Source organism: Adelges cooleyi, unplaced genomic scaffold (genome assembly GCF_023614345.1).
Source record: "Adelges cooleyi isolate 19-005CV unplaced genomic scaffold, UGA_ACOO_1.1 ACOO_flye_CR_arks_rails_tigmint_CR_PRNA_30, whole genome shotgun sequence".
Taxonomy (NCBI): Eukaryota; Metazoa; Arthropoda; class Insecta; order Hemiptera; family Adelgidae; genus Adelges; species Adelges cooleyi.
In genome coordinates, this window is record NW_026095971.1 from 17,525,947 (window position 1) to 17,545,141 (window position 19,195).

General features: G+C 27.7%; 2 protein-coding genes across 3 annotated transcripts in view; one reads left to right on the top strand and one right to left on the bottom strand.

The window, feature by feature from the left end:
- LOC126838646 (uncharacterized) overlaps positions 1–19,195 on the top strand; it is a 221,124-nt gene that overhangs the window by 176,718 nt on the left and 25,211 nt on the right. The window lies entirely within an intron of this gene.
- LOC126838661 (uncharacterized) lies at positions 8,515–11,529 on the bottom strand. 2 transcript variants are annotated; one of them, XM_050573267.1, is made up of 5 exons: positions 11,389–11,529; positions 9,982–10,098; positions 9,787–9,869; positions 8,751–8,849; positions 8,515–8,639 (listed from the first exon to the last, which is right to left on the bottom strand). In XM_050573267.1, exons 2-5 carry the CDS (start codon positions 10,035–10,037, stop codon positions 8,557–8,559), a joined length of 321 nt encoding a protein of 106 aa, XP_050429224.1. In that variant the 5' UTR covers positions 10,038–10,098; positions 11,389–11,529; the 3' UTR covers positions 8,515–8,556. The 2 variants fall into 2 exon arrangements, with proteins under 2 accessions (XP_050429224.1, XP_050429223.1); XM_050573266.1 differs by having other exon boundaries at positions 9,982–10,118.

Below are 19,195 nucleotides of genomic sequence, written 5' to 3' on the forward strand. Positions count from 1 at the left end.
GACTTTTGTCTTTGGTATTCGCAAAATAACAGAAAAATTAAAATTGTCTAGTTCACTTGGCACACTTGGTGATCTTATAACACCCGTTTAAAACATTTAACTAAGTTAAAACTTTATATTTACACTTGTAAACGTATACTAATGAGATCCTGAAAATAAATTGATTTTTTGAACACTTTTATAACAGCCTATTTTTGCTAACTAAATTCGACTCTCAGACCATTTTGCGATGATGGTCGTTTAGTAAGACGCCTGGCAAATCAATCTTTTTTTTCTTCTAGAAAACGCTGTTTAAATTAACAATTAGCATATAAAGATATAAGTATGGATTAGTAATTGGCACTAAGCTCGAGAGTTTATGGTTGATTTATGAGATATGATATGAGTATATGACCAATGTTGTGCGCTTAATTATTAAGAGGGGAATCTGGGAACAATAAAATATACCAAACTTATATAAAATATATATTTACTACACCGAACATTTGTTTAGTTTTTTTTTTTTATTTCAGTAAGGTTAACGTTTTTTTGTTGGCGATAACAGGATAATGGAAAGTAAGTCATGTGGCCTGAACCGTTAAAGTTCTGCCTACTGTAGGGACAATATGCTATAGTTATGAATTGTTTAATCACTTGTAATGGAATCAAAAATCTGTTGCTAATGAATGGAATCGCCCTGTGCTAATAGCTATGACCCATACAGATGACATGTTAACAATAATTGTAAGTAATTGACTGCTACTTTAAAATTCGGTTAAATATTTATCAACTTAACAATCGTCGAGTGTTTGTACAACAAAACAGTTTTTTAATATAATGCTTAACCATTAAGTGTGGAACTATTTGAGCCATTCTATCTCTACAAATATGCTTCTCATTATGCTCATGTGCTTTTTTTAATGTCCATTAAACAGTTGTTATATGTCTTGGTAATTATTCTTGATAATTTGTTCCTATTTGTTCTATGTGATTAATCTACCTTTCTCACGAGCAACATGACCTCTGATACATGATACTAGTGGTAATTTCACTAACTTATTCTCTACGCTTCAAATGGGTTCCCCACATTTTAAGTTTATAAAATAATATTTCAAAGCTTTTGCTTTACAAATATTACATTTTTTTTTTTTTTGTAAATTCATTTATATTTTGATACCTGAACGGCATTAAGATGTGTGAGTTAGGAAAATATTCAAAGTTGTTCTCCATTGAGTTGACTACCACTTATTTAAAAATTGTTTTTTTAAGTAATGATTTAAAATAATTTTTTTGGCAGTGCACTAATGAATACATTTAATTTTAAAGAAAACACGATTACGTTAATTTTGAAATTGTATAATGATCAAATTAATGGTCGTTTTATTTCAATCGAGTACTTGTAACGGAACGCGTTAATTTTTAAAAGGAGTTTCTACTGAATATATTATAAATATAACCCGGGTGTACAATTACTAACCGTTTTATAAGTCCTGTAGGATCTACACCACTATCATAACACTATCTATGCGCCGTAAGTTGATTTGAAGGCAAAACACGTAGACGCTGGCGCATTTTGTAATTTGTTGTATGTATTAGGAATACCTAATATATTATGTGATACATATATAGTGCATGATTAGTGATAATAGTCGAATTACTGAGCTGCACCTTTTGCAATAATACGTGTAACGTTTAAAACTAATTTGCGACGAGCTCATAATATCTTTAAGAAGACAGTGACTAGAATTTCAAAAAATAAGCCAGCATAGTGGGGCTGGAGCATAGTAGGGACGAAACAGATTGGGATAGAGAATGTCACAGATCTACAGAAATTATTATAACTGAATTTTACTTTTTACTGTGGCTTTTCTGAATGAATTTGTGATAGATAATATGAGTCGAGTGTCATCATAAAATATTTATACTGCATCGTATGTCCTAAAAAATGTGCAATAAGAACTGTTCAACGAGAAGTGGGTACTATTTTTCACTATCATAATTTAGCATACTAGCTTATAAGCAATTGTCTTTAGTTAGTACCATGTGTTTATAATATTGTTAACTATGAGTTCCTAGCGTTTAATTGACTATTAAACGTAATAAATTGTACTTTATTTTGTTATAAACAATACACTAGTTTCCATTACTGTGTTACTCTAACCCACCACAATATTATACCATGATATTACTATTATAATATCTAGTCTATATTATTTTCTTTTTACAACAGCTATGAATTATAACAACTAACGGCACGACAATAATTTAGGTTTGAGTGAACATAGTCGCAGGTAAACATTGAAGTTTATTTTTATAAATTATAGGTAAGTAACAAAAAATTAAATCATGCTTTAGACATTAGGCTTTAACATATTGCATTAAATGGTGTATTATCAAATCGTTTTCTGCAAAAATGTATAATTTTTCTTTGGCGATTCAAAACTGTCAAAACGAATTGTTATTGTTTAACATATTTTACTGTCATATTTCAATAAAATATTTTTTGTAACTGAGAAAACTGAATTTAGATTGACATAATTAAATACAGTTGGAATACAAAAATGTCCGTTTTTTATTTTTATTATGATATATTAACAATAAAGTAATATTATTAACATGATATATATACTAAACTGCACACTTAAATGTATATAAAAAAAACTTGTGTTAGAGTAGTAAGTATAGAGTTTAGTCTATACTTTTTTCATAATACTCTGTGGGCATGTGTACTACCAAAGGTATTTCTATGAACCTTTACAGGACTTTGAAATGACAAGACTTAACATATTTTAAATTTTTTTCAACTTTTCTAGCTTTTCTTTTTTTTAATAAAATTGTTTAGTTTATTTTGGACATTTTATTTTTATTTAATAAGAGCTTATATAAATAAGAAGTCCCAATTTCAGCATTTTCACTAATGATTTACAAACTAAAGAAAATAATAATTTTTGTCTGTTGTTTTAAATTTGTACTCTATGCTTGTCAATTACATTTTAAATAATGGACTTCTTCAATTTCAAAGCCTCTAAGTTTCCAATTACATATAATTTATTATATATGTAATGAAAATAATAACCGTACAACTCTTAAATCCATAAAAAAACGTCATTGTTAAGATAACATTCACAGTCAAAGTCTCATGATCAGTTAAAAACAGATAAATGTCAACTTATGCTTTTCTAGCTTCGACAAACGGGCAACAAAATGTTTGCTTTACTAAAATTAATACTAGTTTTATAAAGTAAGTAAAATTTTGAAGTAGATTTTTAAATAAAAAACCGACCTTCTTTTCTAAATAATGTCTACAATGTCGGTTAGGGTAAATGTTAAACTGAAAATTATACAGATAATGTAGAACTGCCAACGCTTCCCACGTTGAATCACTATTTAAATTTCATTTGTGTTTATTTTCGTGTACGTCAGTAGCTTAGAGTATGCAACATGTATAGGAGGAGGTGACTTTGAATAACGGATCTTCTAATAGGTTTTTGCATGCTTTTAAGCAGTTTCAAAGCGCGCTTTGATTATAATTATGAATAGCAGTTGCCCGCATAGTATGCAGAAATGACATTACTTCCAGAACACAAACACCCTTATAATTTCTTAAACCCCTCTAGGGGGAGTAAAATATTTCCCCAGCAACAAAATATAAACGACAGAGCACATTTTACGCTTTACATTTAGGTAAATGATTCGATATTTCTATTAAGTTTGAGGGAAATTCCATTTTCCACAAAAGTTCAAAGTGCTCAAGTATACATACTGTATACATCTAACTAATAAACAAGGTACATTTAAATTAAACTTATATCGAAAACCCTTTGATTATATTTACTATTACTATAAATATTATTGACTATTGATTATATTAATATATAACCTCTCTAAGAACATAACAAAACCTTAATAATGTCGTTACACGTATAGAAATCTGAAGCTAAATTGTAGATGTTATAATTTATATTAACATGTTTAAATTGACAAATCAATATCTACATATCTCAATATTGCCAGTAATTGATACAACACCAAATAGTTTTAAATTAAGTGTACATATTTTTTGAAATTGAAAACATTATTCTAATAGGTTATTATGTACATATACAAGTATTTAGATTGTCGTTTTACATAAAGAAATGAGTTTCTCTTTATTTTCATACAAATATCTGAAATTGCTTAGCATTATTATGGTTTGTTAATCAATAAATTATAAATATCAATAAATTATGTAAAAAGGAATAACAAAATAATGCTAATAATGTATTAACCGCGCTATGGGCAACGTTTTCTCAGGTAATATAATTTAAAAAAGAAATAATAACTTATAACAGTATTATAATAGAGTTACGTTTATTAAAAGCGAAGCTCTCCTTTTCCGCTTAACTGACGACAATCCGGATTAGTAATACAGTTTCGATTTTCTTGTAATTTAATCGGACTTCATTAATGTCAACGATATTATAATCAGTTAAATTCATAATATTCAATAAAACAGGTTCCGCATTATTACAGACCAAATACAAATTGATTTTATGATATATCAACACATATTATTGTATGTACATAAAACCGTGTTATAATAATATATTTTAGTTTCCACGCTAAACCAAAAATGTATAGCCGGTTCTTGCACCGGAACTTTTACCGATTTTTAATAACCAATTATTATTTTCCTTTACAATTTACTAGCGAGTGAAAAATATCAAAGTGATTTTCGGAACGATATAAATGTGAAGGAAAGGTTTTATTCCAGCAAACAATTCCTAAATTAAAAAAACAAACATACAGAGCGTGGAATAGGTTGTTCTACGACACTATTTATTGGTGTTTATCAATGAAATTGTGTGTGTCTAAGGATAACATGGATAATTGCACCGTACTTGTTAAGCAATTAAAAAACAATTAGGTAACTTTCCAAATAAAATTATTATGATTGCCCACAGATCCTAACGGTATAACTACAAAGTTATTGGTGTTTGTGTAACGTTTTCATTCTCAATTACCTTTATCGTCCGCAATTAAATTTATCTGTGGACGAATATTCGGATGTCCAAAAACAGACAATATTCTTTTTCAGAACGATTAACTTTTAGACATTTATCCTCTACTCGTTATAAAAAAAATATAATTTGATAAATGTTAAGCTTGTGAAGTTACTAGAGTGTTACCGCAAGAACACCCAAAGATATTACACAGGCACAACTTGTAACCACTCACCAGGTAACTGTTAAGCATCACTCCACTAATTATACATTTTAGCAATTAGATTTCTACTGACCTTATGTCCGAGAAAATTTAACATAACAAGTTTTTTTCTCTTTCGTTTAAACATAACGTTGCGTCTTCCATAGGAATACTTAACCTTGTTAACTTGGAAATAAATAACAATATAAAAAAAATGCATAATTGAAAGATGCCACGTATAATTATTGTGGCTAATTTTATAGTTGTATATTTTATAGTACTAAATCTTGTATGATATCAAAATATTATATAAGTCGATAAATTAATTTCATTCCCGAAAAATAAAATGTATTATTATTATTTTGTAATATATTTTTAAAATAGTTATAATAATAGCCTAACCGCACAACCTTTTTTAAGCTAACTCAATTCAGTATTTTGTTGTGTAAACAAAAAAAGTACTTATCTTAAAAATGGTACAAAAAACAAAATGTTTTTTCTGCTACTTTAAAAAGCTGTTAAGTGTTGTGCAAACGTTTGAAAATATTAGGGTAACTGCCGGGGTGACATGATGTCCAGTTTTTCGTTGACGATAGGTTCCGTCAACATATGAGAGTTTCCTTTTGAGTAAACCCAAACCATAGAAATGTATCTGGTGAAATGCCGGTCAAGTCTAACAATGACTGTACGTTTTCTACAGAAAAAATATGAATCAATCCGAAAGCACTTTAACCGAAAACTTTTCAATAATACTTAACCATACAATATAAAACTTTTTCGCGCCACTTAAAATGTTTACGCAATACTTCTATAAAACATAAGTTACATAATTTGCGATAATAGCTTTGACTGTTCTAGCCTCCTATTGTATACACTATGTTACAGCTATGTTCACAGCATAACGTCACTGACCAAATTATTTTAAATACAAAGAGTAAATCTAATAATACTTAAAATGCCTCCTAGATAACTTTTTATTATAAAACTGTACATCTTTGGTCGCTTAATAAATGTGTCGTCCATTGAAAAAGGGAATGGTCTCGTTGTAATTGAATTTTGAAATAACAAGTTTTTGTAAATTAATGTGTAGGAGAATAATTAATACAAGTATTAATTATTATAGTTATTATATATAAGTATCCAGTGATTTCTAATTTTTTATTTATTGAAGTTACTTATTTGTTTACTCAAATTATTATTTTTATTATTATTTACACAATTTGTATTTCCATAATAACATGTTTTTATACTCGAGTTTTCCCTGTTGTTTTGATATCACTTTTGTTTGTAACAACATCAACAAGGTACTACGTAATTGAAATAAAAATAAATACAGCGATTTAGTTAATAATATATAATAGTCTATATTATATATATATATATATATATATATATATATATATATAAGAAATTAAAAATTATCTACGTAATTTGTTTTGTATTAACTAATTAACATACCTATTAGTATAAATATCGTTTGTAACACTATGCAATTTGTTCAATCTTTACTGAGCTTTTCGCTGTGTAATATTGTGTTATTTATCAATAAACCGTTGAACCAAATCTATTCGTGCAGTTCTCTGTGTTATTTAACAGTTATTTATTCAAACCTTATTTTTCTAACTACTGTACGAGATGTTTTGAAGCCTTTGGCTCACTACAGTTGCTTCTCTTTTATAATGAAAGATATGACTAAATGTGACTCCATAAGGCCAAAATGTGTAAATTTAAAATGTTTGAAGTTACACCACGATTCTACAATGACCTAAATAACGTTTTCCGTTCCCATTACTAGCTCTGTTGATTTTCATCTGTATTCTTTGGACACCTGAACTGAACTGTACTGTGTTTATTTTGTGCTTCTAAAAGGCCGTATTGTTTTATTATCATTACAATATTATTATTTCTGCGGTTACTGTTTTTTATTTTAGATTTCACGTGTAATGGACGTCGACAACAAGCAGGTAGGTAGTAAAAAAAACAAACAACAAAAAAAAGGGGTTAAACCGATTATTATTTTTGCGCCGTTATCGATTTGCTCGCGCCACCACACGGTCACGTAGCAACTCTGAATTGCATTTAGCACGATTTTCCTGTCTCCATAGTGTAACGGCTTTGTTCAAACCGTACCTGTATTCACACCTATTCTGGCGATTTTATTAGGTACAGCAGAGCAACAGTGACGTCACGGTCTACAGTTTATACAATTCGGACGACTACACTTTTTAACCCCTATTCAACTGTGTGGTCCAACGCCAACATCTATGTGCTACACAGACTTTACTTTGGCATAAAAGTGAATTAGATCGAGTCAGACACAAAAAACGACTGAATTATTATCTTAAACAATATGGAATATTGATTCAACGTTTCAGAAAGATAACCGTTTCACTTTTTTTTTTTTTTTAATACATTAATACAAATTTGAAAGAAATAAAATAATGAAATAATCCGCATGAAAAAACCTTAATGCCGGGTTGCATAAACGTCTAATGAACCAATAAATGTTTAGTGGTTCTTTAAACATAACTAATTGGCCTGTCATTGATCAATTAAATTTAAACGGACCATTAAATTTATTAATTATTTATGCTACGTATATATACATATATGAGTGTTGTTTTAACAAAATACAATTTTTTTAATCAGTGCTTCATTTTTTCAAGACTAAGATATAGTATAGTATCGTCGAATGCGTCGTAGCTAATCTGTTTTCCGTGTTTTAAAAATCTTATCATTAGGGTTAAATGATGTATAATTAATACAAATATAATCAAAGATAACTGAAATTTGAGTACGCTATAAAGAGTTGAACCGATCAATTATATACTAACTTCTACGAAGTACAAAATTATTATTTCATGAACTCGACTCACGACGTTAAGATTACGGTTTTTTGTATTTAATTAAATGACGTTCACAATTTCAAGAGTTGTTTACTTTGAAACTTTTACAGTGAACGAGAATACTCGAAAGATAAAATACATTTATGAATACATCATAGTGTTTGTATCTAATTAATATCTAAATCTAATTAGAATAATTTTTAACTAGTCAAGTAGTTCCGAAAAAATCTAATTACAAAAATGTGAGTAATATGTACTACAATAGTACTGTCTATAAAGACCATAAATAATGATATTCGCAATAATGCGCTACAAGACAAAGTTCTTATCTTCTATCCATATTTTTGCAAAATGAATTAAGCATTTTTGCATTTATATTGTATGTATAGTTTTCTATGGACAAAGCTTTTAATGGCATAACAAACAAATTTTAATAATAATAATACCAACATGCGAAGTACATGATTCCGTATTTATATTTCGTGAATAATAATATTACAATATATCAAAAATTTGGAGCTGTTTGTGTTGTGGTTTTTCTCGACTTTCATTCGATTAGAGTAGATTTTATTTCCTTGTCAAGTCCGCAAGCATTAACCGCTTCTGTTATCGATTCTTGAGATTCTGTGTCTGCAAAAACAAAACCAAACACACTTACGTCACTTAGTGTGTACATACTATATAGTAACACTGATAAATATCTTTCTGTCCCTTATCCATAATAAGTGTTGCGATTCAAACCTGAAATGTCGGCTAATTTTTCTTCTTGATCAAACGACGATAATGGCCACAACCTCTTTAGAAAACGTTTTTCCATTAGTAAAGCAGCAGAAGACTTTACTAAAATAAAATAAATAACACACTTTTTTTGTTTTGGTAATCACGATGTAGAATATGAATATACTTTTTTAATGTATTATTTGAAAAGAAAAAAAACTTTAATTTACAAGACTACTGATGTCCTAATGTCCTAATGTCAAATTAAATATTTTATATTTGTAAAGGGTATAAGTAACTTTTAAAATAATGTTACTTTATACCTTTTTGGTTGTGAACACCTCATTTATTAATAGTGAGAAAAATGCAAAGGAACGAATTAGATGGTAAATGATGACATAATGTAGTCATGCTATTAAGACTGAAGGGAGTGGTAAATGATTTAGAAGTCAGTTAAGTAAAGAGATTAAAGTAAACAAAAAATTAAGACCTTAGGTTATCTTTTTAAAAATAAAAGCGAGCACTCGATACTCATGTTGGAAAATGTGTATTTAAATTTGTATTCGATTTAAATAAGGTTGTTTAAATTAATACTGAAAGAGTAACTTTTCCTACCACTTTTGAATGGTATGCATTTAAATTTTTTTTTATCGAAAAAAATCTATAATTCTTTAATAGGTCACAATTTTAAATTAATGAAATGCTTACAAAATTAAAATGATATTTCTGAAAGACTAAGATAAATTGAGTCGTATTAATTCAAATTTAATTTTAGAGAAATATATGTTTTTTAAAATTATAATTAAGATTCCAACAATGTCGGTTATTAGCCTGATTATGCTTAAAAGTTATTGCAAATAGTGAATTAAACATAAGTTTTTAGAATACAATGTGAAATGTTAACAATATAAAATACGTGTTATAATAATTAAATTAATTATATATTTAAGTATGTATTATATTTTATTAAATAACCGTGAAAATAAATCCAAAAGAGAGCTCTTGGTCAATTTAATTTAAACTATTTTAATATTAATGTAATATATTGTAATGTAATTACTATCCATTTCCTGTTTGTTTTCACGATTTCCTAAGTGCTTTACTGGTGTTTTCCGCAACCCGTCTTTACAATGCAACGATTTCCTTAAATCAAATAACAATAATATTATGTTCTTTAAATTTGTCGATGAACCGTTATAAACATTATTTATTGCCTAACGTCGGAATAACATTATCATGATGTTGTATACGTTACATGGATCGAATGTCGTGAATAGTTTTGACTTCTTTTAGTATGTGCTGTTGTAACATTCTTTCCGGTTGGTTTTCGCCAGGCACGATGTTCAGACCCTTTAATTCGGGACGATGAAGGCTGAAGAATGAGTTCCTTTTCTATTTATAAACCCAAACACACACACACACACACACATGTGCACACCAACACATCGATGTAATAAATCACGTATCATCATATTTTAAAGGAGAGCTGTATAAAATTGTTGCCGGGTACTAACATCGCATTTCTCATTTTTGACCTCGACTAGATAATAATATTTTTCTCGCCAATTTTCATCCAACACCCAACTCAATTTATCACACCGGCGACCGGCAATTATATGACGTTTAAGATATGTTAACGATACCCAAAAGAGTCTTCCAAGGTTAAATTATTAATTTGTGTAATATTGTGTTATAAACATCCTTAATCTCAATCTAGTAATATGTTTTCATAGTCGATTATTTTTTTTTTTTTTAAATATTGTCATGTTAAATTAAATATACATATAGGATGTATGCAGGCATTACAATATTCAAATATATCCAAACAATTATCCATAAGGATAGAGAATATCCACCTGCATACAGTTTAATTACTAAAATTAGAATTAATAATTTACTAAAAACATTTAGGAAGGCTCTTGTAAAATTTGGAGAGGTAAACTCGGGGAGGGAGTGGGGGCATTATCTTTAATAAAATATACAACAGTGGTCTTGTTTAGTATAAAAAATGTTTAGTTTATTATTTATTATAAGAAAATAAAGTAAGTAGGTACAGGAAAATGGAATGATTCTAGGAAAAAAAATTTTTCAGGAAAGCAAAAACAAAGTTAGTTTGTGCGTACAAATCTATGTGTCAACCGTTTTTAAAACGCTAAGATGGCCCCACTATAACCACTCTTTCACAAAATGGATTTCAAAATTTAATACTAGCTCCAATGTACCATTGAATGGTATCATTATCTAAAAATTGAAAAAAATGATCTAGTACCCTTCTCCCGTGTGCCCTTCACTTCATTACATTAAAAAGGCAACTCGGTATTTTTGTTTTTAAGAGTAATTTACCTATTTAAATTAAATTAACTAGATTTATATTGTAGAGTTCCTAGAAATCATTTCAAAAGTTTTCATTCAATACATAGCTTAACCACACTCGTTATTAATTTAAATCCATACAATTATAAAATATTGTTTAAGGGTTATTTAGTAATTTTGAAATTAAACAAAATCATTAAATTGTACACATGAACTAAATTTATTAATTACATAATTGAAAATATTAGCTAAGTAAGTATTTTTATTGTATATGATTGCCGGTCATTTATACAAAATTTCATTTTTCATAAAATATACACTAGAATAGTAAAAAAAACAATTGAATTACTTTTAATGGACCATCCTGATGTTTTAAATTTCTGATTGATATAGTGGCTAAGCCGTTCATTATTAACTCTTGATTGATTTTTAATTCCTGTCCGTCGTACAGTGGAACAATTTTCGGGATACCATTGCTATTTAGCCTCTATAATACCATTAACACGTGAAATGAAGTGTCATTCAAATGTGGAGTACTACTTATATAAATGAAATTGAAAGTAGATAGTGTACTACATAACCAATATTCTTAATAAAAGTTATTGATAACATATTTAATCATATTTTAGTCTACATTTACATTACACGAGTCTACAGTTAGTATTTACTTGGCTTTTGTGTAGCACATTGTTTTCGTCTCCCAATGATAAACTATCGTTGTCCTTTTTACCTTTCCGTAATATCTCCATGTTATACAATATTCCGGAAAAAGGCAATTTTGAATTACAAGCTAAAACTTTAAATTTTAATTATTTGATTAATACTAAATAGATACGGTATTATTTTGTTTAAATATATTATATTGTATATGCGTAACTATACACAATTCAACAAATAACACATGTATAAGCATATGTTTTTTAACTACGAAAATAAATTATAACCATTCAAGGTTAAATGTCACACATTCAAGATGGTAAATGACACAAAAAATAAAATAATTTAACATAATCTGTAAAGTGTTGATAATACCGAACATACCAGGAATGACTAAACGACGTTTAAAATACATATAATATATCATGGGTTAACACGAATTTTGAGTTTGGATTAAGAATGCTGGATTTTCATTCCTTAGTAGTCTGAGGATTAAAAAATATGCAATTTTAGTCTAACGCTTTGTTTTTGTAACAATGAAAACTAAAACAATGAAGTCCATTAAAAATATGTCATCGTAGAGATCAAGTACGAATTTTTTTTGTCTGAGAGAAGAATTCCGCTCAACGCGACAATAAGAGTTAAAATAAGACCAACTCTTACTAAAGCTGGCCAATATAATGGTTAACATTTCGATTAACATCGATTAAGTTGCAAGTTAAAATTAATTTAATAAATTATCTAGAATTAATTTATAAAAAAAATAATATTTAGACCCCGTTATTATGTATTATTATTGTGTTGTAAAAATACAGTCTATGTATTTTCCGTGCAAAACCAAATAAGTATTTGGCAATTTTTCTATGTTTCTTGATGTGCACATTTAAAACATAAAAATCGAAACCCAGGCTCGAACCAAAAAATACAAATTTATTAACCGGTGCTAACACAATAACAACACAATAATGACTATGTGTATTTTAATAACACAGGCAATAGTAACACAGAAGTAAAACTAAGAATGTAATGCGGTGCTATAATACATTTATTTATAGGTGACAACTATTTTTAAAGTTATGGGTTTAAAAGTTAGGACGGGAGGGTAAGTGTGGTTGGGAAGTGTGCGCAGATAAAACTAATACTACATTCCACCTTTTATCCTCCCCTAAACTTGAAACTTCATCAACTACAAAAATAATTATCCAAAACTGGTTACGACCAGTCAAAATTTCAAGTAAATTATTTTCAATTTAAAAAGTTAATTAAATATATGCGTTACTATTTAAGTTTCAAAAGTTGCTATCAAAAAAACTACGTTGGTAAGGGGGGGGGGGGTAAAAACAAAACAAATTGTGAAAAATTGAGATCACATTGTATAAAAACATTATGAAAGGAAAAAATTTAATTTCTTATTAAACTCTATGAGATATTGAATGGTTCACGATAAAATTATCACCCTGTATAAGGTCATTGGCCTATAAAAAAAAAAAAAATAGTAGAAGATAATATATATTATTGAACTATCAAATATATATAACTGAAAATAACGTGGCAATGAGTTTAGGCGGTATTATGTAAAAAAATATATTTATTTATTATTTTTCATACGGGATTAGCACATATATTGTCTGTTTTTATTTTATTAGATGAAAAAAAGGTATCTATTTTTAAATACGATTATATAAAAGCGAAGCACTCGAGCACTACGACTCAGTTCTAAATATAATACAATTTGAATGTATTATTAATTGTGGCACCCTCTTGTACAATTTTCTTGAGGACGCCACTGCCCTTGAATGAATTTCTTGACTGTTTTAATGAATTACAAATGGCATCTAGTTTATACTTTATAGTCATTTTTTAACATTGTCATGTAAATTACCACATAAATTGAAAATTCGATTAAGTAATGACTTAACAGACTTATAATTAAATAATTTTCCAAATTATAATACTATTAAAAATAGTTTACTAATAGATAACGACAAGTTTGGTGCAACCCGCTAATAATAATATAATAGTATAACCAGTAAATATTCATCAAAGCTTGCTGACTTTATGGATAGACAGTTTAGCACGATGTATGATGGGTAATCATTACAGTACTTGCCAATTTCACTGTGTTTGGCACTCAATACTAATACTGAGGCCTTGTTTACACTCTTGCGCATTGTACTTACACTTTACAATCGACAAAATCGATTTACTAAACAAAACTGCGTAAACTTGGCTAAACTGCTGAGTAACACTAAAATACTCACCACTCGACTAATTCAGTAATTCAGTCGAATTACTGAAATTGTGTAAACCAGACTTCAGTGCGATTGACAAGTAAGTACTAAGCTCAAGTAAAGGGGGAATATTTATTTATTAATTAATGTAAACGCCCAAGTGCATTCATATTATTATTAGTATTTTTATTATATCATTAATATTATTGTACATAATATTTTATTAAATACAGTATACACAATAGTATTATATAAATGAGCAGTACCTAGTACAACAATACAATTGATTGTATAACAAATCAATAATAATATTAAATAACACCTGTTATAATAATAAACGGGTGCAAAGTATAAATTAGATAGAAATAGGAAATGAAAATCACAATTTTCTGAGAGATAACAGACATTTTGTATGTGAAAACAGAAATGTGTCTAGAGATAAGGCTTTCAAATGCGATTTTCAAAAGAAAAAAATAGTTCCTACTACTATAATTAAGTAAAAAAATGTAAATTATAATTAAATAGAAGTCTAAAAAATAGTCTAGAAATATATTAAACCCAAAAAGTTTGTTTTAAAAAAATAATGATTTTATTTATTTATTTTAAAACTTTAAATTAAAAACTTTTCAACAAGTGTGCATCATTTAGATACATATCTCTACGATTTATAGTTATATTTTTGTGTATAGTTATGATTATACAATTTTGATCTTATGTACTTTTATTAAACTTTTGTACGACTAGAATAACGTTCATTGGGAATATATGAATTATTATGTTCCAATTCCTAACCTTAACAGTTAACTCAACAAAGTGTTACCTTGTAATGTATATGTCTTTTGTACCTGTCTTAAGTCTTTCGATTATACATTATATTAACCATATCGTAACAATTTGAACGTGTTTAGTGTAAAATTCATCTAGTATTAACTTGGGAGTAATATAATTTAATTAACGACATAAATACATTTTGATATTATCTATAGAATAAATTTACAAACACCTCTTTTAGGAATATTAATTATAAATTAAGTTTACTAACAACCAAAATAAACAAAAAAACATTGGAAAGCATGATACCGCTATAAAATTAAAAAGCAAGTTCAAATATAGTGATCAATCTACGCGTGTAAGACGTATTAAGGTTCAATTATTCTTTTAAATAAAAGTAAAATTAAATAATATTATATAAACAAAGTACTTTTAATGTCTTTTGAAGCAGTAAATTATTTTAATAAAAAATATATATGATCAAGAATTTTGTTAATTTAGCATTAGTAATAACCAGTAAATTTACGTCCCTTCGATCTCATATTATATATAACATGCTAAATCGTCTAAACGATAATTATATATTTAGTACGTTTGAGTTATCAATCGAGATCGTATTAAATTTGTAGTTACATTATGTCACAATATTATTATCATTTATCATTCAGTAGCTGGTGTACTTTGCTTAACATGTTAATCGTTATGACATCTAATATGAGAGTCTTAATTTTTAATTGAATTGTTTTTTAAATACAACTTGATTTTGTAGACAATAGCGTGAGTAAAACTTCTCATTATGTAAAATATTTAGATTCGGTTTCGTTCGACTTGAAAATACTTATCATTGATACACATGGCGCTCTCTAGAATATAAAATAAAAACAATTTTCGTTTGAATCATTCCTGTGAGGGCTAATACCTAATAATTATACTATACGCGGACTACAAATCTTGGTAAAGTATTTGTAATTTTTTTTATAAAAATATGGACTTATTTAACTCGTTGGATTACTTCGTTTCTTCTTCATAGTATTTCAATAATATTACTACAAGTAATACATAATATATACATCATCATAAAGCGACCAATAATAATTGTAAACAGCGTTATCCAAATTTCATACTACGGTATGTCTTTTCAACGGAATAATAGTTTTACTTAAACATATTTCAATTAAAATTATTACTATATTATTTAAAAGATGTAACTTTTTTTTTTACCTATATCCATTTTCAAAGAATATTTTAATGAGTAATACGAGTATATTATTATTATATTAAAATATAAGATATATTATAGGAAATATTACCTAGACAATTTTTTGCAAGAACTGAAAAAACAACTATTTGGTAAATTTATTTGAACAGTAATTAGGTTTCTTTATTGTAAGCTATTTTTTTTAGACCATTACAACGCCAATTAAAAAGGTTTTCCATTATTTTTTACTAAAACCTAGGTAGCTGTACAGATCGCGCATTACTTGTTTTATGATGGTTTTAAAGAAAATATTCACATCCGATTTTCAATATATTATTGATTATTTGGCATAATACCGATGAAAAAGGGATCATTGTAATAATATAGGTAAAAAAGTAATCTGGACTATTTAAACTGAATGCCGCATTGAAAAAGCGCGATAAATTCATCTAATATAACAGCTATAAAGTACTTAATACTATTATTTTCATATTTCACTGCTGTTATTAGCAATTTAATAATTAGTTAACAGCATGTGGTATCGTATAATAATAGTGTTCATTATTCTACACACTATTCTTATAAATTCGCCATTAGAATTCATTTTTTTTACCTTAGACAATATCTTGTTAAATTTACCTTTTGTAAAGCCATTAAAAATTCTTGAAACTGGCGGTTAGATACCACCACCACGGTTTTTCGCTTTGGTTTCGTTTTAAAAATTATAATAATAACGGCAATACAAGAGGGCAACGTGTATTTAAATCTACGGTCTCGTGCACTTGCAATTTGCCGGATCTGCATTTTTATACATCCTTAATGTACCGGTCATACTAGTTACTATACTCGAGTTCTTTTCGAAGAAAATATTTTTACTTGATGATAGTTATATCTTTACCTGTATCTTGCGTGTACTGCGTTTATTTATATATAATATGATATAGATGCAATAAAAGTTGACTTATACGTTTATGGAACGATAATTACATTGGCTATAATCGTACAAACTACTTATATACAAAATATTGTATTGCTTCGGGTTTTTTTTATGACATCACGTTATAAACAACTACATCATATGACACGAGTACAAATAATTAAAGGCTTTGTTGGACTTATTTCAATAACTTTTCTCTTAAGCGCAGAAAACTGCAGTGCACGTAGGCACACATAAGAAACGTATTGTATACTCGCATAATGTTATAGGTGTACCGTGTAGGTTTTTCCCATATCAACTCGTTTAAGCCCACTTATAAGATGTAAATCTTAAATTCATAAATAAAAAAATAATAATCGTAAGTCAACTTGCTAAATCGCAAAAAACACACGTTATAAAGTGTATAAATGTGTATATTTATTCTTTATAAATATTATATGTAATATTAATATACTTTGTACATGAAAATGTAGCCTGTAGGCCGTATTACCTTTCAGAGAACAAATTCTTTGAAAGAGAAGTTGTTAATGCCTAACAGAATTGTTGAAAATTAACTGTTTAATAATATAATAATGCATTATTATAGCCCGTATACGGTGCATAATAAATATAAATGTGTAAAATTAATTTCAAGATTTCAAAGTAAAAACCACAAAACACTGAAAAGGAAGAACTAAAAACGATCACCGTCTTGTCATATAGTACGGTAGATTGCATCATTTTCTAGCACACGCAGCACGCCGCGCGCATTGGCCACACTAGTAAGGGCTCACCAAAATAGTAACTACAATAGTATGTTACCTTAAGGATATTTTATTTGGATGTGTTATTATTTCCTAATAATGACTATAATTGTTAAAGTAAAACTCTGATGACTATAGTTTTAACAGAGTTTAAAAGAGTAAATATGTTTTAGTTTAGCACTATTATGATCAAATCCTCGTGGGCCACTCTGTATATTTCTTTAATTTTCTTATTATTGTTTTAATTTTTTTTTATAATTATATTACATCAAAAGTAAAAATTAAATTTTGATATTTTATTTTTACCTTGATAACATAAAAAAACGATTTTAGAAAAAAAACAAAATTGTCTAATAAGAAAATCATAGTCCGTATCAAGCACGAATTTTCAAGAGGGATTTATAAGTAAGTGTAATTAAACATTTTTCATGATAAAACTCAATTAATGTCCTTGATTATGTCTTATGAGTATTTAGGGCACCATCCAATTTCTAAGTGTTAAGCACGTTCGGTCGTATTCTGTTTTTTTTAAATTCTCTAAATTCAGAAAATCATCAGAAATAAAAGGCAGATCCCCGTTTTAGACTTCGAGAAATTACCCAAAAATGTCAGTCTTTAATGAGCAAGTAGCAAAATCAGTTATAAATTCGATACAATAATATTCTTTTGTTATTATTTTAGTTTTATACTTCAAAACATAGTCATAAATATTAGAATAATTGCATTAATTATTATTATGTATAAATACACGTACCATTTAAATAAGTATACGTTTGATTTTACCGTTAAATATATGTGTGATATTGTTACACAAAGAGCCCGAAACGGTACGTTACAAGAGTAATCGCAAATAGTGACTGATATGGTTTTAACCTGATTACAATAAACGCTGAATTTTACAAGGCTTATCTAACTACCCACACTGTAATAGATGTCAAATATCAATGTTGCATCCACAACACAACCTGAGTTAACGAATTTCTAACATTTTACTGGTCTAATTCTTTTAATCTTAAAAAATATATTTAAAATTTTTCTTAAAAAAAATGTTAAGTGATTATTTTGTTCAAGTTTAATTTGTGTAATAACGTGTTTAACAAATGCATTTAATTTAGGTACACATCTATACAATTTATTTATGTTTAATGTTTATTAGACTATTAAATGTCTGGAATAACGGTTTTATTTTTTTACCTTATCCCTAGCAAGCGATGAAGAACAAATATTTCCGAGGAAGGTGTTTATCCTTTACGGCTAGGAAGAAGAATTGCAAAGCTTATAATTATTGTTTTCGACTAGTGTTATAAAATTCTTTGGCAAGCTTTGATCCTTGGGGATCTGTCTTATACCGGGTGATTCTTTTAACGCCCTACACTAGTTTTCTCTTAAAATAATTACAATTATTTAGTTTTTATTATTGAAAACATTTTTGTTTGTGATATACTTCCATTTTAGACAATATTCAAATTTTTATCTTTTTTAGTATTTTTTAGAGTTTTATCAACTTTTGAAACTTTAATGGTAACTAATATATTTTACTAACTTTTTAAATTAAGAATGATTTTCTGAAAATTTTAACTGGTCGTTAACCAGTTTTGAATAAATAGTTATTAAAGTTT

Excerpts from the sequence above, each read along its gene's own strand:
- LOC126838661 (XM_050573266.1), bottom strand. The coding sequence starts at position 11,448 with ATGAACGGCTTAGCCACTATATCAATCAGAAATTTAAAACATCAGGAT. Across the intron at positions 10,119-11,388 it reads ATCAGGATGGTCCATTAAAA|AAAAGGAACTCATTCTTCAG; the intron begins GTAATTCAATTG and ends GTTTATAAATAG. Across the intron at positions 9,870-9,981 it reads ATTCACGACATTCGATCCAT|GAAATCGTTGCATTGTAAAG; the intron begins GTAACGTATACA and ends ATTTGATTTAAG.